The sequence below is a fragment of the Oryzias latipes genome, chromosome 15 (genome assembly GCF_053564925.1).
Source record: "Oryzias latipes strain Hd-rR chromosome 15, Olatipes_Hd-rR_3.1".
Lineage (NCBI taxonomy): Eukaryota > Metazoa > Chordata > Actinopteri > Beloniformes > Adrianichthyidae > Oryzias > Oryzias latipes.
Genome location: NC_136251.1, coordinates 23,412,815 through 23,438,186, shown reverse-complemented (window position 1 = coordinate 23,438,186; position 25,372 = coordinate 23,412,815). Strand labels below are relative to the sequence as shown.

At 38.4% G+C, this 25,372-nt stretch overlaps 3 protein-coding genes across 10 annotated transcripts in view; 2 read left to right on the top strand and 1 right to left on the bottom strand.

Annotated features, from left to right (window-relative positions):
- Positions 1-6,750, top strand: part of zmiz1a (zinc finger, MIZ-type containing 1a) — a 95,003-nt gene extending 88,253 nt beyond the window's left edge. For 6 of the 8 annotated variants that reach the window (XM_004077107.5, XM_011484425.4, XM_020709551.3 and 3 more), the window contains 7 exons: positions 108-268; positions 770-837; positions 918-986; positions 1,067-1,338; positions 1,529-1,716; positions 2,031-2,315; positions 4,015-6,750. In XM_004077107.5, coding sequence (XP_004077155.1) covers positions 108-268; positions 770-837; positions 918-986; positions 1,067-1,338; positions 1,529-1,716; positions 2,031-2,315; positions 4,015-4,122 — 1,151 coding nt within the window. In that variant the 3' untranslated portion in view covers positions 4,123-6,750. The remainder of the gene's footprint in view (positions 1-107; positions 269-769; positions 838-917; positions 987-1,066; positions 1,339-1,528; positions 1,717-2,030; positions 2,316-4,014) is intronic. The other 2 variants (XM_078931855.1, XM_011484426.4) reach the window with 1 other exon arrangement.
- Positions 6,751-9,204: 2,454 nt separating this feature from the next.
- ppifa (peptidylprolyl isomerase Fa) lies at positions 9,205-11,062 on the top strand. Its single transcript, XM_004077106.4, has 6 exons — positions 9,205-9,408; positions 9,480-9,510; positions 9,600-9,688; positions 9,764-9,860; positions 10,127-10,202; positions 10,278-11,062. The coding sequence occupies exons 1-6, from the start codon at positions 9,265-9,267 to the stop codon at positions 10,411-10,413; spliced, it is 573 nt and encodes a 190-aa protein (XP_004077154.1). The 5' UTR covers positions 9,205-9,264; the 3' UTR covers positions 10,414-11,062.
- A 1,289-nt stretch (positions 11,063-12,351) lies between these two features.
- Positions 12,352-25,372, bottom strand: part of zcchc24 (zinc finger, CCHC domain containing 24) — a 37,319-nt gene continuing 24,298 nt past the window's right edge. The window contains exons 3-4 of the mRNA XM_004077105.5: positions 18,710-18,874; positions 12,352-16,722 (exon numbers count right to left, since the gene is read on the bottom strand). Coding sequence (XP_004077153.1) covers positions 16,609-16,722; positions 18,710-18,874 — 279 coding nt within the window. The 3' untranslated portion in view covers positions 12,352-16,608. The remainder of the gene's footprint in view (positions 16,723-18,709; positions 18,875-25,372) is intronic.

The following is a 25,372-nucleotide window of genomic DNA, read 5'->3' as shown; positions in this document are numbered from 1 at the left end:
ATTTGTTTGTATATCTTAATAGCGTGAGCACATGTTGCTTTTGTTTTCTTTTTTTCTTTATAGCAGATGGAAAGCTTTGCTCTGAAACGCTCTGTCTCTGTTTTAAGTTAAAAGGAACTTCAGCAGCGTGGCGGCATCAGCAGGCAGTGCCACTCTCAATGGGGAGGATGGTGTGGAGCAGACAGCCATTAAAGTGTCGCTGAAATGTCCAATTACCTTCCGACGTATCCAGCTGCCCGCTAGGGGGCACGACTGCAAACATGTGCAGGTTTGTTGGACGCATGTAAAGCTACAGACACACCAGGCATGTAACGTGGGTTCAAAAAACACGCTAAGCATGGGTTCTGGAACAAGCAGGTAGCGCATGTTGTTCACACTGGGTAGGGAAGGGTTTGTTCTTCTTTTTCTTCTGTTTACATCACATGTCCACCATGAACACTTGGAAGAGGTTTGGTGTGAAATGTCGAAGTGGTGCTAATCTCGCTAATCTTGCTCCAGGCTTTGTCTGTGACAGCTCAATGCCAATATTGGAAAGACTTGGTGTCATAGAATTCCAGCTGGGCCCAAACCGCAATTATTAATTTCTCTTCCGTGATCCATTTTCAAACAGTTCAACGTGGTTTAACTTACAATACATGTTTTGCATTTACATAAACTTGGAAGTGGTTGCTTATACGTAACTTGCCGTGGGTGCTGCGAGCGCAGCTTCAAAGACAAAATCCCAGAAATGGAAGGACATTCACTCTAGCTGTAATTTTCTTTTCTGTAGTGCTTTGATCTGGAGTCGTACTTGCAACTCAACTGCGAGAGGGGAACATGGAGGTGTCCTGTGTGCAAGTAAGAAGGGGTTTATCATTTTAAAAAAAAAAACATTTTTATTTAATGAGGTAAATCAATTGTATTGTTTCTGCTTTCAGTAAAACCGCATTATTAGAAGGTCTGGAGGTGGACCAGTTCATGTGGGGAATCCTCAATGCCATCCAAAAGTAAGTTTCTTCTTTCTTATCTGCTAAAAAACATATAAAGACTTAGAAATTAAATTCTCCCAATCTGTGGGCTCCAACAGTTCAGAGTTCGAGGAGGTCACTATAGACCCCACATGTAGCTGGCGACCGGTCCCCATCAAGTCAGAACTGCACATCAAGGAGGACCCTGACGGACCTCTGGCCAAGCGGTTTAAGACCATGAGTCCGAGTCAGATGACCATGCCTAACGTGATGGAGATGATTGCACAGTTAGGTCCAGGACCTGGCTCTGGTCCTGGGCCAGGTCCAAGTCCTTACCCCCCTCACCCAGGTCAACATAGTAGCGGCAATGGGGGAGATTATCCAGCAGCAGGTAATCAGCCAGGATTCCCTCTGTGTTTGTGAATGTCAAATGAAAAAATAGTTATACAGTTAACAACAAAGATCGTGTAGTGTATTTCTAAGATCTTTTTTAAATTCCAACCGCTCTAAAAAAGATTTTAGATCAACATTAGAGAAGTTAGCGTTTGTAAAAGCCAGTCTTTCCACTTTTCTCATTTAAGGCAACAGCTATCACAGCCAGGGAAGTTTCGACTTTCCTCACGGAAACCCATCTGGTGGTGGAGTCGGAGGAGGAGCGGGACCTCCTATGAATGACTTTATCCATGGCCCACAGCTCTCCCATCCCCCTGATGGACCTACTGGTCTGCTCTCCCAGGACAAGCCTCTTAACCATGCCATGAATGACACAGTAAGTCCATTCATAAAACATGCAGTTTGTGGAAACCCGGTTTGTTTTTTATCTAAATTAGCTTATTTTTTTAAGGTGGAAAGATAAAGTGACTGAGCATGCACGTGCGCTCATGTACCCATGTAATGTTGCAACTGCACATGTCTGCTGATCATAGCTTCCATTTCGAAGGCCTGCTCCACATTATTCACACTGGAGCTCATCCTGCTCTCAGCCCCTAACACTCTGCCTGCTTTTCTGTGTCTTCCACACAATACCTTTTCTTCCCTTTTTCACTCATTCTCTTGCTTTCTGTTTGCGTCTTGCACCTGCAGATGTGCCATTCAGATCAGTCCCATAGCTCCATGCAGCAGAGCTTGCATGCGTCTCCCCACCCCGGCAGCCAAACAGGCCCGCCGTTGCATCACAGTGGCCAGTCAGGGCAGCTCCTGCATCACAGCAACCAATCATCCCAGCCACCTCGCCAGTCGCAGCAGCCTCCACCACAGCCTCAGCATCCCGGGCAGAACAGTCACCCCCACAGCGATCTGAACTTTAACCCCTCCACAGAAGGGCAGATGGCTCAGGGAGCGCAGGATATGCCTGAACCCTCCTTGGATGTGAGTGTCCTCGCTGGGTGGTAATGCTAACTCTGTCTGCAGCTGCTGCTCTCTCATTTCTTTTTCTGCGTGCTCTGCTTCCTTTCACGTTGCTTCTGGAAAGTTCCATCTTCAAACTGACCATTTGTCGTCACTAATGCTGCTTTCACACCGGCCAAAGCAACGCGTGTTCAAGCAACCGCTTTCAAGAAAAAGTCAACATAAATAGCTAAATAGTAATGAAATAAATAGTCTAAGTAAACATGTAAAAGACACACGTATGGGCCCGTTTCAGGCTTCCACGTTAGAAACTTTCGCGTTCAGCTTTTTTTCAGGCTCTGCATACAAAACTCACAGCCATTGAACGCGCATTGAAAGCTAAAGCAGTTGAACGTTTACCAATCAGGGACTCGGATTAGGTAGTGACAAATGGAAAGTGTCCTTTCTTAATTCTTGGAAGTGCCAACTGTTTGATAATTAATCAGTCATAATTATGGTTTATGTCCTGCCGGAATCTATGACACCACTGTTGTGTCTGAAATCCTTCAGTACTTACTACATAGTGCACTACATAGTGCGTTCGCCGTTTTGTAGTGCTGTCTGATTTACAATTTCATAATCAAGTGCCCTAGAAATTTCTCAAAAGTCTCTGCAAAGAACAAGTGTGCATCAGTGCTCACTATATTGGTGAATATAGACCACAATGCATTGTGTCTGAACAATTTTTGCCAAAAAAATGTTTTTAAATGTAGTTTTTTAACTAGAAGGAGCTTCATTTTCAGAAGAAAATGCAGGGTTGAATGCTTTGTTGCTGAATGAAAATGAAACTTAAAGGAAAAGAATTGGCGAAAAATTAATAAATAAATGATCAAAGTTGACCATCAATAAATTGAAAACAGCACAATAACAAAAAAGATATTTTTGTGAAAAATGCCAGGGCCGGGTGTCGAACCTGTGAGCTTCTGCACTAAGAATTCTTCATGTATTTCAATGGAGTCAAAAATAGATTAGAATGACCAAAACTCATAGCTGGAAAAAACTGAAAGAGCTGAACATTTTAATAGTTGAATTGTTAAAATAGCTGAGAAATTGTAGAAGGAAAAAGGCGGCAAAAAACGGCAGAAGATACTATAATAAAGAAAGAAAGCAATAAAGAGAAACAGGAAAACTTATGCTTTATAGCATTTAACATAGCATTCAACCCATGCTTTGAATGCTTTATAGCATTCAACCAATAAACCATCAACGTTTTCATCTTCAGAAGACTCATTCATAAATGACGCAAAACGCTCATATCAATTAGATTTTAACTTTGTGAAATCGATGATGTCATATTTGCTGTTAAAAAAAAAGTAGTGAGCATGGTGTCCAAATTGCTTTTAAAATCCAGGGGACTACATAGTCCCGCACTATATAGTTATTTAGTAGTTAGGGATTAGGGTGGGAATTTGGCTACAGCCCAAGTCTTTCAAATATTGGAATAGAGCTGTAACAGAAAAGGCCTGGAGCTGGATTTGCAAGATTTTCACCACTTTAACTTTTCACACCAAGCCTCTTCCAACTGTAGGTAGATACGCTAGTACCAGGTAGAAGCAGTCCAGTGTGATCATCATACGTCAAAACCATCAATGTTACACGTTCAAGAACAGTTTTAACATGTAACACATCCCCGGTGTATACGTAGCATAACAGTTTTTCCCCCCCCGTCTTTTATCCACAGTTGCTTCCAGAGCTGGCCAATCCAGAGGAGTTACTCTCATATCTGGACCCCCCTGACCTCCCGGCCAACAGCAACGATGACCTTCTGTCCCTTTTCGAAAGCAACTAGCCCCACCCCCGTCACCTCCTCCACCCCTCGCTGGAGTCGTGGCATGCTTGACTATCCGTCCACAAATACCTCTTGTCGACACTTCAAGCAGCGTCCTGTGTTCGTACTCGCACACACAAACTGTTCCTCAACAGATGTGATGCAGGGCAGAGTGAAAATGTGGACTCATCCCTGCACCAAACCCCCGAGCTCGCAAGATTCCACACCAGTTCCTTCTGGCTCAGAAATGCACCACTTATAGCCATGTTGTTGGGCACTTAAGTGATATTTTATAAATGTACATATAAAATATACACATATGTATATATAAACGTATATTATAATTGTGACTTTTCAACTGAAAACTGTGCAGCTATAACCATAAAATATATATATATACATATATATATATATAAATCACAGAGGAAACAGGAGTCTTTGTGAGATCGAGGAAAACAAATTTTCTTTTTCAGAATTTTTCTTAAAAAAGATGCATCAGAGGGAAACCATTGAGTGTTTTAATTTTTTAAACGTGTTCTTCCAAATGTTTGCCCCAATGTTTTGACCCCGCCCACACATTAGCATGTGTGACAGCTGAACAACTGGAACTTCAGCGCACAGAATCGAGGACGCAACGTCGTCCGTGAGTGCAAGGCAAGCAAGTGTGCTTTGTGCAGCTTGCTGTGTGTGTGTGCGTGCGTGTGTGTGTGTTTACATATACACACGTGTATCTGTTTACACTTCCTGTTTAAAAATTCTGAAATTTACGAATCTTCCTAATTGGTTTAAGCCTTATTTTGATCACAAGTGCATGTGTGCCAACAGCTCCTGTAGTCTTTGTCCAGCTTAAATGTGCTCTATCGGTTCTTTTCTTTTTCTTTTGTTTTTGTCTTGATATTTATTATTCTTTTAAAATATCTTCCATGTTAAAGTTTTTCAACGTAGTAACATGTAGATGCTTTCAGATAGTCTGTCTCGATGATCCCTGTTGTTTAGCTGCATTCCTCTCAAGTGGAAAAAAAAAAAAGAATTGTACATGATCTAGCAGTGTTTCCAAAGCTGTTTTTTTTTCTTCCTTTTTTTGTAAATACCCTTTGTGACTACATTGTGACTGTAAAGTACTGTTTATTCCTGGGATTTTCATGGTACTGTGTGTCTGTCAAGGACTGCACATGCTCTCACACACAAATGCACATAGTCCCTGCAAATCAGTCTGATTCTGCAAGGAATTAATCCAGATGCACTCTGACTGGCCTTGTACTGAGTCTCTATGTATTGTTTGGCATTTGGAAGAAAAAAAATGAAATTTCCCTGCTTACGAGTCTTTTTATTTAAATGTTTTATATAAATGTATTTAAAAAACGGTCTGTTTTAAACAAGCTGCGTTTTATTTTCTTTGTTTTTTTTTGCTCAACTATTCATTCATCTTGAAGGTCGAGGTTAAATGTGCTGTTTTATTAGTATTCAAGCACATTCTCTCTATTTAAAGTTGAAATGTGCAAAAAATGCTGATTATTAGGCTTTTCTTATCCATACTTTGGGAAAATTTGTGCTTCTTCATTGAATTTTATGTTAAGTTATTTTTGTCCAGTGTTTTCTAACTGGTATAAACTCACTTCATACGGTTTTATGCAGTAAAAAATAATAATTTAAAGTGTTTAATATGTTGTCCAATAAAAGCACCCCTCTTATGTTTTTTTGTTTTGTTTACCCCTCTGTAAAAATTGATTTAATTCAGTCTAGTAAGACTCGAAGTACTGACACGGCTGTAGAACTACATGCTGATTTTGTGTATTTTGTCAAAGATAATGCACTGCCACACCAAGTGTTTGAGTTCCCTACAAGGCCTGCCGTCACAAGTGTTCACAGACAGTCATTTTAGTAACTCTGTCTGTGTTTTTTTTTTACATCAGACACTGGAAACAGAGTGGAGGAAATTACAGGGAAGTCAGTTTCATTTGGAAAATCAAATTTAGAGAAAAAAAGCAGAAGATTTTGGATTTTGGGGGAATGTTTGTACATATTGTAAATGACAATAGAGACACATTAACAGAAATGTATTCATTTTCTCCATTGGGAGTGTGCATAGTGTATTTAGAATGGGGACATTGAATTGGGAAAATGAGTATGTGTTTGATTGCGTCTGTGCAGACCTCTCTAACCATGCCTGTTCATTTATGTAAGATACTTTATGTATCCCTTTGCTTGGGGTTTGAACAAAGAAAAAATGTTTTTTTTTCCCATTTCTGTAATATTAAACCTCTGTGTATTTCACTATTACCTGTGTACTTTATAAAGGTGCTACAAAATTATGGAAACTTTTGCAACAGAATTGGGACTTGGAAAGCTTCATGGAGCTCTCAAGGGTCGTTTCCAAATTTGCAGTTTATAAAAAAAATGATAAAAATAAAATAAATGTCAGATTTGTAGTTTTTGGGGGATTTGGCTAAAAGTGTTTTGAAAGAAAAATCTAAAATGATTGGCACAACTGGCGGTTGTTCATTTGGTTTTGTACATTCTATGTACAATCATTTCATATTTTCAACTGGTCAAAAGAACATTGTGATTTTTAGTCTTGGAAATCTGTATGTAGTTAGATGATGTGACATTCTAATATTTATCTAATAAATATGTATTCAGATGAAACAATGTAAGGCCTCTTGATCCTTTTTAAAAGTATTTGCCGCAAAATTAAAGGGAAAAAATGGCACATTTGTGCTGCAATATCGCTACTAAAATTTTAAGACAGGACGTTATGAGCGTGAAGTTTTTGTTGAGTAATATTATTTGTCTAGAACAGCAGGGCAGTTGTCATATTTGAACACATCAAAGCATGAAATTAAAAATGGCCAACGTCCGGTCAGCGGCATTCTGGGGTTGATATAAATAATGAATAACATTTGTGTATTTTTACTGCCAAGCAAGTTTTGAAAACCATTAAGGAAAAACTAAAACAACTTTTTACGCATTTTATAAGATTATATGTAACAATAATTTATAACTTTGGAACCAGGACACAACCAGAAATTTAGCAAGTTTGTGAGGCTTGAGCCCAGAAACGAGGTTCGCTATCTATTTAAAATTACATAACTTTGACCAAAAATAAAAAGTCACAAGGTAATTGCTGCGCAACAAATTGTTGTTTTTCAATATCTACATTCAATAAGTAGGATCCCCACTTGCACCTTGAGGGGTCCTGGAGTGTCCATCTCTCAGATCAGCGTGGGTTTCATCCTCAAGCAGTTGGTTCCGGTCCAGTCAGCTTCTGCAGTCAGTAGGTATGGATCATGTCAGAGGACTGTTCTTCAGACTCCTTCTGCTGTTTTAATGGTGAATGGATCTTTTTCCAATTGCTGTGGTGTATATCAGCTCATTGGTCCCAGTGCATTCTCTAGTAGATTTCCAGAAGGTACTTGGAGGTATCTAGAGGAGTGTGTGGTCTCTACCCTGTGGACAGTTGGACTCTTGTGTAAAGAGCTTTTTCTTGGGCTTGGCATTCAGGTATGACGACTTGTCACTTGTGTCATTGGATAGTGGAACATCTGTTCTTTTGTTATTAGGCTTCAAAGGATTTTTAAGGATTTCAAAGATGCCTACCAAAAACATTCATTTAATATTTCTCAATCATTTGTGTGTTTGTCTCATATCTTGTTAAACATGGGTCTTCCACATGAAAGGGACCACTATACAATTCCATCTGGTGGAAATGTCTAAGGAGCTTTTTATACTGTTGTGAAATATAATATTTTTTGTCATGAACTCCTACAAGGAAAGAAATTACACATATTTAGTAAAATTTGTAATTAATCTTTTAAGTTTAAAAAAAAACTTGCAAATCAACCTATTTTGTGATTTAAACCTCAACAATTGCACATTTCATCATCTTCCCTTAGCAAAATGTAGTGCAGTTGAAGTTTATTTTATTAAGTATACTTCAGTATAAGTATAGTATCATTTAGACCAGGGGTGTCAAGAATTTTTGCAAATAGGACAACATTTGGTGAGGGGAAAATGTTTGTGGGACAACCGTTTGGCCTGACATTCTTTGAACTATTTTAAAAACCTTAAATGCAAATGAACTATTCAATGAACATTTTACTGCATTGGCATGCTTTACATTTCTTCTCATAAAACCAAATACATCAGTTTTTACCAAAATGATTGTCAAGTTGTCTACAGTAATTTTTGCACCGGTTATTCCAATTTACATGTACCTTGTCGGAGATAATGTCTTGTCTGATAGTCCCTCTTGATATTGAACTGCTTGAAAACAACCACAGTCTTTTAGCATATTAGGCAGACACAGTTGTTTCATGAAGTGGTTAGTGCTCTCGCCTCACAGTGAGAAGGCCTTGGTTCAAATCCCGATTGGGACCTTTCAGTGTGGAGTGTGCGTGCGTGGGTTTTCTCCAGGCACTCTGATATCCTCCCACAGTCCAAATACGTGCCTCATATTTTCAATTGTCCCTAAGTGTGCATGTGGGAAAGACTGTGTGCCCTGTCCAGGGTGTACCCTGCCTTTTTTCCAACAGTAGCCAGGACAGGCTCTAGCAACCCTGTGACCCCAAAAAAGATGCCAGTTTTTTGTCCTGGAAGAGGTGGCACTCTCTGTCACCTTTTCTTTTTTTATTCACAGTTGACATTTTAGCTAGAAAGGGTCACAGAAGGATAACACCACAGTGTTTCCACAAGTTTACGACGGATTAAAACTTAGCTTGGTCAACCGCAATTAAGACATTGTACACCTAGTTTTTAGAAAATGCTGGGGGCTGAATATTAGGCCAGTGGAAGTTTGAACATGGGCCGCATTTGGCCCACGGCCATAGTTTGGACATACCTGCTTTAGACCATGACAAACTGGATACTTTGTTAGACTAAATTGGAACATTTTAAATTTAAAATATTTAGATAGTATATAAAAAGTAAACTTCAAGTATACTGCCCCACCTTTCGTATAGAATAAGCATACTTGTTGCACACTAAAATTGGCAATTTTTTTTGCAAAGAGTTAGTTTTAAATTTTAGTATCCAAATCACAGTAGAAAAATGAGTTGCAATTCCACTTTTCACCGCTTGGTTTCGCCTTTTCCCCATTTCAGGGCTCTTTTGGGGGCGCTGACGTCACATGTAAACAGCTGCCCATGGCCTTGAAGCGGTGCAGCCATGATCCAACTCAAAAACCGGGTTAGATACAGCGCGCCAGGTGTAGCGGCAGCCCGCCTCTTCTCCTCTGGGCCCTCCAGGAACCCGCTGGTGTTTTTGGACATCGAAGCCGACAGCGAGCCTCTCGGAAGGATCGTTATCGAGGTAGCTCGCTGTGCTAACAGACTCCTCGCTGGAGGTCGACCTCCAGTTAACTCACTTGTGTTGTTTTACAGCTGAATGCTGATGTCGTGCCCAAAACCGCTGGTATACATTTTAAAAAATATAAACTCTTGTAACTAATTCGACAGTTTCCCATCATTTTGTCATGTTTTAATCATGCATTATTATTGCAGAAAACTGCAGAGCTCTGTGCACAGGAGAGTATGGCTTTGGGTACAAAGGCTGCGTGTTCCACAGGATTTTACCTGAGTTCATGTGTCAGGTAAAAGCTGCAACACTGGGGAGACCGGTGCAGTAAAATTGTTTGCCCCACTGGTGTGTCTTCTGTTTGTCGCAGGGAGGAGATTTCACCCACAACAACGGCACAGGAGGGAAATCCATTTATGGGAAAACCTTCAAGGATGAGAACTTCAAATTAAAACACACCGGTCCCGGTACGCTCACTGCAATTCTTAGAACTCACCACTAGATGGCAGACTGTAGTCAAACCATAGCATGCAGTCATCACAGTAGGTGGTCAGAAAGATTTTGCAATCCTCATGGCTTTGACCTACTTTTTAGTAAGTAAACATGCACTAATCAAAATAGCACAATATTTTATATAAAAATGCTGTTTGTTTCAGAAGTTTAAAAAAAACGTACATCTTCTGCCACGTTCCCAACATTAAGTGATTGGAATAATAGTGACATTCTTTAACAGGAACCCTTTCAATGGCTAACTCAGGACCTAACACCAACGCCTCACAGTTTTTCATCTGTACGACTAAGACAGAGTGGTAATTATCATTTTTCATCTCCACACATTAAAATGTAAATGTTGCACGTCGTTAAAGTTGCTTGTCGTTTGGCAGGCTTGATGGCAAACATGTGGTGTTCGGGCAGGTGAAGGAGGGCATGGAAGTGGTCACCAAGATGGAGTCCTTCGGTTTGCACGACGGGGGAGTGCTGAAGAAAGTAGTTATTGTTGATTGTGGGGAGTTAAAATAACCCTTGGGGCCAATTATCAATGCAAAACTGTAAAAATATTGCTACTTTCCCTGTCTTCCATTACATATTTATGCAATTTTTACATTGAAAATCAGAAAAGAGGTCAAAAAACGTATTGTGTTGCGATAAAATTAAGCATATAAAGTAAAAAAAACGACTTGTTTTATGAATAAAAACAAAATTTATACATACGTCAGAACCGTTAAAAACACATGCATATTTTAAATCCCTTTGTGAGATTTAGTTTTTTTATTTTATTGGCAAAAAGAGGGCCAATTTTTTTAGCTATGCAAACCCTACATTTTTTCACAAATGCTTAAAAGATCATTTATCATCCAAAAAAGATGTTAAGGACAATTTCCTGTAGGTTTTATGGGTTGTAGCAGATCACAATTCATTAATTTATAATTAGATTTGCTTAAAACAGTGTTATAATGGAAAGGAATGTGACACCGCACTGTTTTACAACACCCGTTTTCAAAGAAAAACATTTGGGAGTTATTGTACAGTGTTTTTCATTACAAAATCTGTTTTTCTACAGTTATGCAAGTGATTTATGCTTCACAGACTAATGCACCACCCAGAAACACTTTTTTTTCTGGAATTCCATGCAACAGTTGTTAAATAAATGTTATATTTTGTTACATCAGTCCAGTGCAGATTTTCTGTTTCTCGCCAGTCTTCTTAAATTGGTCTTTTCTGCAGCACATTTTCAGTTTATTTTCTTCTTCTGCATTAAAAAAGGTTTTATTTTTATTCGTGACATTCTTTTTAGTATCTTTAAGACAAAAACCTTGTTTAAGTTTACAATAAACTGCTGCATTCATTTTATTTTACACAAACGTTTTACCATTTTGGAAACTATTTAGCTTTTTCTTCTAATTGACTGAAAACTAAAGACACATTTTCTGTCTTTACAGCTATTGAGTTGATGACATTTGCTGTCTTGTACCACGAGTCCCGCTGGTTTCAAAGTTTCCCGGAAAAGATCCGAGTGTCTTTTTTTAGACTTGCGCTCCAGCACAACTCACTTCCTGTGCATAGGAGCAGGATGTGCTGTCCACCTATTGGAGCAGCGAAATCCTTCTAATACAGTTAACAGATGATGCACATTTGCACTATAGGCTGAATGGGCTCATTCTCTGCAGAATTTGTGATGCACCTCACAGAACCCTAAAAAATATGTTGGGCTTGAAAGTACGCTGGACTCTTTCCTGGAAACGTAGATCATCTCACAGGGAGACGGCGAGGCTGGGGAAGGTCAGACAGCCTGAAACTGGGTGGTGCTGCTTATCGAGCTAATACTTTATGAAAGTAAATAATGAACCAACGTGCAAAGGCAGCTCGCGCCCCTAAATGAAAGCACATGTGGTCTGACCTTCCACAGTTTGTTTGAATCCTCAGATTACATTGTTGCTATAGTGATTCTTCAGTTCGCACTCGGAGATGGAGATGTTGTAACAAACTTGGTGTAAGTTTGGGTCCCCACCCTCTGGGTTAGTTTAAGTTATTTGGAATGCATGTCCGAAATTGTGCATGGAAACTTGGCTCATTATGACAGTGGTGCTGTGGCCAGTGTTTGTCTGCATTCAACACAGCACTCATCCCGTCTGCGTTTTGCTTTTTTCTGCTTGGACTGCTGGAGAGCAGTCCTGGTAGCTTTTTGTGCGTTTGTTCTCCTTCATTGCGTTAAACAAGCAAAATAAACCCTTCTATACGGTCATCTATAAGCCCAGTCTTGTGTAACACGTACTCAGACACACAGTGAAGTCGAGGTAAAAACATACACTCTCATTAGTGACTTCTACACAGAGGGGACCTCTCAGGAAATATTGCTTTTGGCGGACATCAAACACAAACCCGAACACCTCCCAGTTTCTGATAACATCCATTCAGCAGAGGATCCAAACAAATTAAACAAACACCATCCAGGCAGGGTTTCAGTTTAAATCTTTATTTAGCAAACTCTCAACAGCACTAATGAACTAAAATGTTTTCCTAACTCACGGATAAGGCACATTTTGGAATGCCGTTTCATGGACATGAAAAACAGACCCGTGGCCCACTCTAAACCTCCACTGTCTCCCCGGTTTCTTTTCGTCCTCCCGACCTCACGCCTGCGTCCTGTCCAATTCAAACATTATTACATTATTGCAACACTGCATTGCAAGAGATACAGACAGTAAAGGATACAAACGTTCCGACTTTGACCACAGAAGTGTTAACACATTACATTCGGTGAATATGTGTTATTGAAAGAGGCTACACTTGTGGTAAATGAAATATTTCAGAGCTAATAATCAGACGCTGCTGATAATGTTAAAAATAGCATGTATGGTAGCCAACTACTGTAAGGAATTTAAATACATTGCACAACTCCAAACACATGCACATGCAAACTCCAAAACAGTTCTTTGTCACACGTGCTTTAAACACGCACTTTCTATTCTCTAAAAAAAAAAGAAAAAAACATTTTTTTATAATAGTTTCTTGTCATCGCTGCTTTAAGCAAACTACATCTCACAGTTTAATGTGCTTATACAGTGGTGAGTATCCAACACTAGGTAATACAAAAAAGCAACAACCAAAACATAAACATGCAGAAAAAACACTTTCTGCATGTTACCAGAATGTATTTTCATAATAGGAAAGAATACACACAGCTATAAGGCAACTAAGAATTAGTCACAACTAAATACTGCGAGTTATTAAATAAAAACAACAAAAATACAATGGCTTATAATTGATAGGGTATTAATTATGTACCAGCTTTAATATAATATTCTATGTAAATATCAATATTTTCTTCTTAGTGTAACTTTTGTTGTGTTTTCTATACAAAAAGTGTAAAAAAAAAAATCCTTCCATAAATATTTCCGTAGAACAATCCTTCAGATTAATGTAAAACGAAGGACAAAAATCTCCCAGCTTTCATTATTTTTCAGAAATAGGCCCTTTTTTCACACACAGACAGAAAAAAGCTGTAATATTGCTCAATGGCCATCATATATATAAATATATACATACACAAAAAAAGTCGGTGTTTCTTTTTTGTTAGGGAGATAATTCGAGTTTGCAGATTCCTTTAGAAATTTCAACATCTACAAAGTCTTCCAAAATACACATCTCATAAAAAAGAACACATGTTTTGAACTGGAAAAGTACTAGAAAAGTCAAGTATATGTCATTCAAGACATCGTGTCTGAAAGCACTTTTGCATGTATTCCATCAGGAACAGCTTCTTTGTCTCTGGGCGGAATCAAACTCTCAACCGCATCTGACATTCCTACTTATCTATGAGGCTCTATGATAAGGCATCACTCGTTTAGTTTCAGCCTGGTGGTGAGATTTGGAGACATCTGTAAAGCTATAGAAGCAACATGAGGAACAAGAGGGGTGTTAGCCAGAGTAGAAATGAATTGTTCCTAAAAGAGGTGTGGAAATAAATACATGCCACATCTTTCTTAAAGGGGCCAAGTTTTTAAACGAGCCACCTTATGTGTTCTGGTATTATGAAGAGACTAAGAACATCTGAAAACATTTAAAGTCACAGTAGATTACTTAGTGATCAATATGATGACTCTTCGCCATCATCTGAGGTGCTCTAAAGCTACAAACACATGGGGCATCTGATGCGTCACATGTTCACACTAGACAAGCAGGGAGGGGCTTCTTTTTCTTTTTCTACTCTTTACTGGTGCAAGTCTGCCACCTACAGTTGAAAGAGGCTTGGTGCATCGGCAATTTGTAATTTGGGTACGAAACGGTTTGGTTCACTGGTAGCATCCTTGCACTTACACAGAGTTGCCATGGATTTTCTTTCAGACGTCGTCAGGCTTGTCTGGGTATACAAGATAAACCGAATTTATACGTCTCTTCCAAGTCCATCCCTGACTGATCAAAGTTTGACCTGGTTCAACTAGCAATGAGCATTCAACGGCCACGCATTTTGTACATAGAAAGTGTCTTGAAAACATGCGTAGACGCAGATGCCCGGTATGCACGTTTACATAGACTTCTCACTGGAAGTGGCCGCTTGAACGCGGGATGCAGAGGGCGGTACTAATGTACCTTAAGACCCTTCATTTATTTAAAAACATGAACTGTCTTTTGGCCACCATGAAAGAGCCAATCCTGCATCCATGGATACAGTTCATCTCCTGTAGACGAAGAACAGAACACCCGCCGTTTTAGTTTTCCAATTAAGTACAAATTACTCACATTCCAATGTCACGTACTTTTGAGCAATCTGTTGGTGGACGTATTACACATATTAACACAAGGTGTGAACATTTATGACAGTCAACATGACATACTTCTGTGGTGCATTGTGGGAAAGGGATTTTTATAGAACTGGAGCAACACTCGAGGCTGGAACTATCTCCTGCAAGTCTTAAGAGTAGAATCTAAAAGCTAAAACCCCTTTCAACTGAACTCAAGCTGGCATTTGGTCAGATTTCTCCACAATGTAATTATGACTCCCACTTCAGCAATTAACTAGGTATATTTCTGGCAAAAAACCTACAGTTCCTTGGATAAACACGACAGATAAAACAAAGTGTGAGGTCCACAGTTTCATAAGCAACTTCATCCTGTTGTGAGGATTGACAAAGAGAAAACATCTTTGTTGATATTCCATGACAACAGACAACAGTAAGACTGTTACTGCCAGCTGGAAATGCTAGTTTAGCCCACTCCTCCAGCTCAGCAAACTGCATGGAAGCAAACACACGCCACTTCAACCACTAACAGCTGAGCGTCATCTTTTTTTTTTCTTGAACCTACATCAAACTTTCTTTGCATCGCACTCGCTGCTCCACCGGTGAGACTTCCTCGGCACGCCTTAACATGAATTTTTTTCCAACACTCAAAACGCTTTTTTAATTGCTAATCTTTTAAAGGCACATTAATAAAGTCGAGTCTTTGTAAAACTTTAAAATGCAATACGTACAAAGACGTTCAGCCTTTTGATCAAAAAGTTGCTTAAAAGGCAGATATTAATTCATTTCTCTTGGTTCGGTAAGACCGGCACTGCTGGGAGCCACAGCTATCATTTTACACTTTCAATTAACCATTTTTGTAGATACGTCTTATATTCAAATCACCAGAACAGTTGTTTATATCCACGCCTTTATGTTCTCTTCAAACTCCTGTTAGCTGTGAGATTTCCATTTTCATTCAAGGACACCTCAAAGTTGGCTAGCTGTCAGTTTCCCATAAAAATCGAATTAAACGTAGTTTTTTAACCTGTAAAAATGTCCATCCTAATTAGTTTGCTCATGCTTATTGAGGTCTACTGTTTTAAAACACTAATTATTTAACACTGATATTCTATTTCTTCTCAGAATCTGTTGGTTTTCTCTTCATTTATTTATTTGCCCTTTTCTTAAAAGGGCGATAATTTCATTAAAAAAAAAAATTCTACACTACTAATAAACACCACTTGAAAATCTGCAAAGGTGTGCATGTTATTGTAGGCGTCATGCTAAAACGCTTCTTCTCTGAGCGACTCTATGGACAGTTTACAGTAGATTGTAAAGACACGTGAAAGCAGTTACACAATAATTCGATATACAAACATAGAAAAACAAAAAAAAACATTGTTTATGTCCCAGTTCAAATTCAAATTGCACACTAAACAAAAAGAAAATAAATATGCCAAATGTAAGCGAGGGATGTTTGGCACTTTTCCCCTCAGTTAATTCACAGTTAAGAAGATGTGCTGCGGATAATACGGCAAAAATATCCGAGGCCTCCGTTAACATAGAATTTGGCCTCATTTTTTCTATATTTGTCCCATAAACATACTCTTCTGTTGGCATCGAAATGGAAGGCAGATCTCTGTAAACAAACAGCCAACAAACCCAGAGGTGATGTGATGAGAACAATGTTGTCAAGGACACCAATCTAACAAGCATCAATACAAGATTGTGTTGCTTATCATGTGGAAATGCCGTTTTCCGAACGTTAACGCAAAGCGCATAACGAGATTGATCCTATTTGAGTGTGTTCCTCTTATTTTTGGACATTATCCTACATTCCAGCATTGGCAAAGACATAGAAGAAGGACCACTGTGGTGGAGGAGGATGCATCAGACAGAAAGGCAGGATTTGAGCTACAACTTGTAAGGAGGAGAGTGAAAAACCTGTGCAGGGCAGGGTTGAGCCCTCCTTGGACATGAACTAGACTGACGGTTATTGCACGCGGCGGCAGTAGTAGCCCAGAACTTTACATTTCTCACACAGATGCTGAGGGTGCTCTTTGCTCTGATCAGACACATCCAGGCCGTCCGGCTTCTCTAAAGGCCGCTTGAGGAAAAGAGAGATAAAAGAAAGTCAATGATAAGTCTTTAGAATAAAAAAAACAATCAAGCACCTTTGTCTGAACTGTTTTTTAGGCAGCTATTCAGTCATCTGCCCTCAAAATACACTTTAAAAGCATTCTTAGGCCAGATGTGCACTAAATACAATTAGCTGCAAAAATATGGCAGAGCACCAATAGCTGTGGAACTAGCAATGAACTTAGAAAGCTTTGCATTAACAAAAAAAGAAAAATCCATTTGCTCATGATGACCTTTATGGAAACAGAAGGAATGGTTCTTGGAATCATTATCGGTGAGAAAGGGAAAGTTTTCCACAAATTTGGAAGTGATTTTAACAGTCCATCTGGATATTTTTATTTGTCATCTACACCTTTATTGTTAAAGCTTTTTGAAAAACATTCACTTCTTCCAAGTGATTTAACTGAAGGAGACCAGGGGCCTCGTGCATGAAGCTTTGTGCAGATTAAGAAATGTGCTTTCTTTTTTGCCAGATTTATGAAGCCATGCGTGTGTGTTCTTCTGTCTGCACATGCCCAGTTGGTGGCTGCAGAAATTGTGCTTTTGTTCTGACTGAAAGGGAGCAAATCATCAAGAACACGAAGGAGAAGAAAATCTTAGTATTTGATATGATTATCAGTCTAAATTCAAATGAAATGCTCCAGCAAATGTTAAGAAAAAGAAAGCTAAAAGAAAAATATATAGCCAAGATAGTTCCATTTGCTTAAAAAAAACTCTGCTTTTTATGCAGCCTCTATTAAAGCCTCCAGGCCAGTGCAGACACTATCAGGAAGGAGCCACATATGTTAATTAAAGCATATTAAATTGGTTTATCTATTTAACAAAGACTCAACAGGGCTGCAGACTTTAAAATAGCTGATTTCTTCTAAAAGCCACATAAATAAATCTTCTTACACCTTAATAACAGTCATTATGAAGCCCAGCTGTTAAGCAGGACTGTTTGTTTAAAAAAATTTTTTTTAAGAATAATATATAAAAAAAATTAACTGTTACGGCATAAAACTAAAATTAATATCAGATTAGGAAGTATTTTGTGTAAAAATATTCTTTCTTTATTTGTATGCATACGTTTTTACATTTTTAATTTTTTATTTCCATTTCTTCCATTCAGTCATTCAAGACTAGACCAATCCCTGTAAAGTGGGTAATTCAATTTCTACAATGTAAATCCAATATGGTTCAAAAGCTGATTAATTGCTTAAAAATAAATATCTTGTGTTAAACAAAAAAACTAAAACCATTTTTAAATATAAAGGATAATCGTAATGTATTTTTATATTGAATGCAAGTTTTTGATAAAATGTTGAAATCACAGGTGTTTAGAACTAAAGGTGAACAAATATCGAAAACCTTGTAATAAATAAGTTGTTTACCTTTTATGAATTGTTAAGCAACTTCCCATCCATCTCTATTCATGCACGTTTTTTTTTTCTTATGGTGGTAGTGCGGTCAGCTTTGGTATTTGAAAAATGGATGGGCCTCTAGCCGCAATTCCAATTTTATTTTCAGGTAAGAAGAAAGATTTAACACAAATAGATGTATCTTTAATCTAAAAACTGATTTTTTTTTTTCCATCTGTGAGAGCCAAGCAGAGAATTTACCAACGTTTTACATTTCGTTGAAGGGTTTTCATTTGGGGGAATTTCTGCCGCCGTGTCTATTTTCCTCTGTTAGCCATAAAAAAATAGCTTTAAATTTAAAGAACATTTAATAACTAACCCTAAACTTTAATGAGTCAGAAAAAAGTAATTTGTTTATTCAATGTTGGTTTATTGCCACATAATTCAATGTAGTATGATCCTTTTTTATTTTAATGAGGCCATCTGGAATAACCTCAAAACATTATGAAAGCCAGAGTCTGAACTCAGTTAACTTGTGCTAAATTGGTCCAATTTTTGACCCAAACTGTGTGATGGATGTCAGTCCCCTTGCAGGAGGGAAACTGAGTGCTGTACCTGTTTGTGTGGATAGACATTGATGTGGCATTTGATACATTCTTGTCCCATGTTGGCCCAGGAATTGCCACTCATCCACTTCCTCTTGCACTTGGGGCACTTGTATTCTCCAAAGCATCTTTTTTTCCCCTGGTAGGGTGTGAGTCCTTCGCCTTTGGGTCTGGCCTATGGAGAAAGAGTCAGGAGAATAAGTATGCACATATGGAAATGATTTTCTTTGGCTTTATATCTTGACCAGATGCAGTTTTCCTGTCAGTACGGAGGGACATTTTTAAGACACTCAGCTGTGCAACAGTATATTCCGGAATGACAATTGGGAGTGTCCATTATGACCAACTACATCATATAGAACAGTTCTACACACAGTTTTGGATCAATAAGAGGTTTTGGAGCTGACATGTACTTCCATCACAGCTGTGATTCATTACTGTTCTGATTCTTGTGAGGCAGATGATTACAAACAGTCAGTCAGTCATAAAAAAAGCACTAACCCTCAGGCTCTTGACAATTCTGTCAAAAGAAACCGCCTCAATGATTTCATAAGTCCAACTTCGGCTGGGTTTTTTAAACAACCTCTTATAAAACAAGACTTTGAAAAAACAAAATAAAAACTACTACAAGAAGAAAACCAATTACTGATCTTAGCCATTGTCAATATTCATTTTGGGAAAGCAAAAATGAAGACGGATGAGAATCAGATATGACGGAAAGAAGTAATATTGATTCACAGCATGCATGCAACTAATGGCATCACTCCATAAAGTTAGGAAATTCTCTGCCTTCAAAGTGAAATAGGACCTGTCCTTTTTTTTTAACTCTGGAATCCCCCGGCGAGGCTGCAGATTGTTTTCACCATCATTTTAATATTGGCTGCAGGTTTGAGGAGGAATATGCTGTGATAAGAGTTAAAGGGAGGGAGAGGTAGAATATTCTTAAAACCAGATGCATCAACAGTCCAAGAAACAAGATGTTTTTCTGCACACAAACTTGAATTCAAGAGGAGAGAGAGTGAGCAAGAAATGAATGCATCTCTTGCACTTTTCAAATCTGTGTTTTTTTTAGAACGGGGTAAAAAGGAAATTAATACATAAACTGCACAGAATTTAAAAGAAGAAAAACATACCCCTTTGTGATTGTTAGTAATTTAAGTAGCCGCAAAGCCAGAATTATGCAAACCTTCCCGTTTTAGAGATTTTGTGCCATACTGCTGCTCCAACTCTAAGGTAAACTTATTCATATGTTTGGGCTGATGCACCTTTTTAATGCTGTTTATTCATTTTTTTCTCCTTGTGTTTCCGTGTTTAATCATTTATCTACATGAATGAACATACATTTAAGCTTTAAAGTCCCACTCTGGCCATCTTTAGAGATATTTTGAAAGCGTCCCCAGTGGTCTTTTAATTGTAATCATGCCATTTTAAGTATAAATCATAAAAACTGTTTTTAGGACATCGTTATTAGAGTAGTGACTTCGGAATTTGTCTCTGAATTGTGGGCAGGAACGTTCATTAATGGTCCGTGTAATGTATTCAATAATGTAAATGTACCGGTACCCATATTGTTAAATTAAGAAAAGTCATACCAATTTCAAAGTTTCTGGTGGGAGCTCTTCTTACTTTTTTAAGTTGGTACCTTAATAAATACTGACAGGACTGATATTTAAAACAGGTTCCATCAGTGCATGCCTGACTTGCCAAGACCTCAAACTTGTTTAGTTAGCTGCAATGCAATGTGTTTTTAATACACCTAATTCATTCAGGTTTTATTTTTTCTCAAATTTTTTAGAGCAAACATTCCCTCATGAATAAAAAAAAGAAGATGTTTAAAGGATTCCCGAGTAACTGACTTAGAAAGAGCACAAAAGGTTTGGTGGATACGGAAAAAAGATCTTCCAGTTAACAATGATCAGGTAATCAGCAAAAAAAGAAAAACAGGAAAAAAATAAGGAAGAGACAACAAAAGGAAAAAACTATTATCAATTAAAAATGAGGAACCTTGTTTTCAAAAGAGAAGGTTGGACTAGATTAAAAAGAAAAAGAACAGAAAGAGCAGGTCAGAGATGATTCATGTTCAATAAATAGCTGCTAAAAACACAAAATGAGGAAAAATCATAATTTAGTGTGGACAATCAGAGACATTTTTTCTAAAGACAAGTCCAAAAGGTAAAATCTTTCCAACTTTTTAAGTAAAACGTCCAGAGCAAAAAACATGTTTCTCATCAAAACCAAAAAGAGATAAAACGACTCAGGATCAACGCCCAGAATCTGCTTCAGGACATCCATGTGTACTTTTTAATGACTTTATACTGCTTCAACTCACTCCCAGTAAAACTCTTCAATAAACTCATGGACATAAACTCCACCCACAAGATAGTGTTGTTCTTTTTTCTTCTTTTTTTTTTTTTTCAAAAACAGCACAAGAAATTCAAGGTCAAGCATAACATTCTCCTTTTTACACAGCTGAGAGCATTCTCACCTCCTCCATAACCGTTTGGTTTAGTCTGAACTGAACTGTCACTCATGCATAAAACTTCAGTGAATCAGAACACACTACGCATATATAGGATCACTTTTGGAAACGCAAAAAACTAAATATTAAATATATATATATATATATATATATATATATATATATATATATATATATATATATATATATATATATATATATATATATATATATATATATATATATATGTATATATGTTGAAATCTCGTATTTTATTCTGACAGTTGTTTTTTAATGTTAATGCCTTCTAGAAGGCTTTACAGGTTCTATGCTCCAAAGACTCAGGAATAGCTCTTTTCCACCTGCCATCAGGGTCACGACTCCATGACAAATGCTACTTCTACTGTCTGACAGTGTTGCAAAGTGGAAACTGTGTTCGAATTGTTTGTATGTAACTTTATTAGGTTTTTAACACAGAAAATGTGGGCTTTGTGCACCAAAAGATAATTCCACCAACTTAAAACTAAACAATTCGGATTCTAACAGGGGTGCAACTAGTTTATAATCAAGCATTTATAAATCAGCCTTAGATTTTGCATGTGTGCATTTCTGCGGTTGTGCGTGGATCTTTTTTGTCCATGAAACTACAAATAGTTTAAGGCATCTGATCGGTGGTCTTTCCTTACTGTGTCCCAGCTCTGGAATGAGTAATAGCAAGTTAAATCAGCAGCTTCTGCAGCTTTCCAAACAGATGTCAGCACTTTGCATCAGCACCAGCAAGCACCAGGGCTAAGTATTAACCACAGAGCTTCAGTCAAGCCCCTCTGCAGCATGACTTAAACCTCACCGTCAGCTTTGCATCTTTCCCTGTGACAGCCTGCAGGCTGGAAAATGTGACTCTTGCCTCCATGCCCCACACCAGTCTACACTGTAATTCACAAGCAGTGCAACATGGGAGAATATTTTGTTTGAAGGCATTGCTATAGGTATTCTAATGACGATATTATTTAACTATGAACAGTACGCTGCAGTAAGTAAAAAATGAGCCGTTGTATAATATAAAGTTGGGAATTATATATTTACAGCATAAATCTGAACAACAGTAAAGATAGCATGTGGAAGTTGCTCTTTGCTCTCTTTGTGCATTCGGAAAATTGGTGATAATCACATTTTTACTCACAGATGCTTGCTTGACTATAAAAACAAAAAAAGTATCTGACAAGCCATGAATTAGTGTTCCAAATTCAGCACTTATTCACCTCATTCTTCTTGTTTTCACAGCGCTTTTCAAGGTCCAGCCTTTGCCTTTTCTTGCACCTTCTCTTTTGTCATCAGTGCCTGCACTGGAGTTCTTCCACATTGGCTAAGGCTCATGTGCATAATGTGTGTAAATGCCTTCAGTTTTACACAGACTTAGAAACCAATAATTGGCAGCATCATTGGTTAGTTAACAGTTTGTACACACTTGTACATTAACGGTAACAATCTAATATCTAATGGGACGACTGATTGACCCAATACTTGATTTTGAAATTGGTTTTATGTCTAGCACATTGACTGTAGATAGCAACTGGATTGACTAACATCGCCCGAAGAAAACGACTTACTTCCGGCTTCAACCAAATGAAGTCAATTCAGTCGCGATTTTTCATGATGCAGATGACGCCGTGTTGGAACCAGAAATCGTTAGTAAGCAGCGTTTGATCTGACTCGGCCTGAGTCAACATTTCCATGGCGACCACTCTTGCTAATCAAGAATGAATTTGTTGAAAGCCCACACTACTACCACTCGAAAGCAGGTTAGGAGTATCTGTCAATCAAACATTTTGAATTTTTGACGCAAAACCACACGGTAGCAGGGCAAGAATACAGGACAGATATAATGATTGAGTAATAGCTGTGAATTTATCAATAAAGTCTATTCGATCTTAACGTCTTGGAACCAGTGGGTACTTTCTTTTTGGAACGCCAGGGGGGAGGTCAATGCTCAGTCAATGCTCTCACACAGTTAAAGATGCAATGTAATTGTCTTTAAAATAAATCTCAATTTTGTTAACAACACTTTGCCATTTTATGCTAAAATATTCATAATTTTAGTTTCTAACTTCTCAAATAGTATTTTAAAGCAGCCCAGACAGATATTTGCTGTTTTTACCGCACGGAAAGTGAATCACTAATGTGAAAGTGCACAAAAGGATTATGCCACTAACAGGGTGAGAAAGTGCAGCTTAGCTAAGGAGTATTATTTTGGAGAGTTTTTAAATATTAAAGGAGATTATATATTTAATTATGTTTACAGTCTTATGTTCCCTAAAGTACTTCTTGGAAAAGGAACACTCTCAAAACCATCTCTTTGGCTTTTGCCAGCCACCTGTTTATATGCGTGCAGGGGGGGACATCTGCATGGTGGGGGCCAACTAGTGGAGGAGCGTCAGTCTTTAACCATTGAGTGGGTTTGCTTTTAAAAAGAGGCAAAGATGGAGGATCTTTTTGACAGTCGGGTCAGGCAGGCATTGTGGGCAACCAGGCATTCTTCGCTGAGTGCGCCACAATGACAGAAGACCAGATGGGTTTGTGGGGTTTCAATTGAGGCTAGGAAGATTTACCACCTTGGTGCTCCAAATGGGTAATTTCTTATGTACAAAACCAAGATTTAAAACAATTTGTGGGACCCTTTGTGCTAATTTGATCAGAAGATGGATCCCCATATAGCATCTGGAAGACATGGTGGCCGTTATCAATCAAAAATAATTTGAAATGTGAATGTTTTGTTAAAGAAAATGTGTTTTTTGTTTTTTGTAATCTTGTAACCCAAATAAAAGAAATCAAATTAAACAAAAGAAGAAAACAGAAAAATAAATCATAAAAAACCATGTGGAGATGAATTAAATAAAACTGCAAAGGGAAAACGGGGAAATTTGAGGGGAATAAATCTGACTAGTGCAATCAAACTGTGGTCAGCTGTTCTCCGGCCATTGCAACACATCATCTCTCATGGAGGTCTTCGGTGGCGAGAATACTTTAAATCTCTAGTCATGAACTTTACAGGCACAGTGGGTACCATACATTCCGATGGATTACAAACATATGCCACAAGAAAATGGACAGGCTCAGTTAATCAGTGCAAGAGTCAGAGGCCAGTGAAGCAAGCCTTATGGTTTTCTAAGGCACACAATTTGTCCAATGTGGTGTTTATAATGAAGCGGATAGTGACAGATCAAAACCCTGAGCGGTAAACACTTGAGTTCATGTGTAAGTTCACCTTTCAGCTTGGCTTGATTTCTAAACATCTAAAGCAACATTTACAAATAGTTCATAATGCGTCATCCGACCCATCAGTCGCTGAGTAGATCAGCCTGTCAGGACGGAGCACATTTTTTGTGCTCCCACCGCTTTTGGAGCAATTTAAAATATTTTTATGTATTTAAAGTGAAAACAAGCATTTTTTGCTTGTTTGTTTGCTTGTTGAACATTACATTAATGATGTAGTGTTCCTTTTTTGTCTTGCACATAGAGCTTTGTGATTTTTTTTTTTGTCTGAAAAGGTGTCTAGATAAAAACATGGTCCCACACCAGCACAAGGAAAGACTGTCATTCTCCTTTTGTCCACTTTAAAAACAGACACACTGTGTAAATTCCACATCCTTGGGTTTTTGTACACTCTGGAGACATAGCTGGAAAGTCTTGGTTTCCGGCGTTACTCCCACTCAGTGTTTCGCCCGGCTTCGAGGACGCAGGTCATACTTTGGCTCACATCGCAGGATTACTGAGCTCTCACGCGGAGTTATATATTATAAACAGGGCTGGACAGTTGAACAAAGAGAGAGACAAGGACACGCAAGATGGCATGACTAAGAAAGCCCTCCTCTTACTCAGTGACAAAAAGGGTCTGAAAATCTTCACTATTTGTGCAAGCGCACGAGGAGAGAAATGGACAAATAGTACGAGCCAGGGCCAAATGTTGGGAGAATGTCCACTCGAAAAGAAGGGAGAAGCTGGGAGAAGAGGAGGAGAAAAGTAAATCCAAAGCAGATGGCCTCCATAGGGGCAAAACACCAGAGCCGTCATAAAATTGCTGATCTGTTTTCAATTAGGCCTTGCATTTCAGAGACAGGGAAAGAGTGGTGGGGGATAAAAAAGCGTTAACAAACCGCTGTAGCTCTGGCCACAACTACATAGAACTGGAGTCATTATCATGTAGAGGAATGTAGTCTT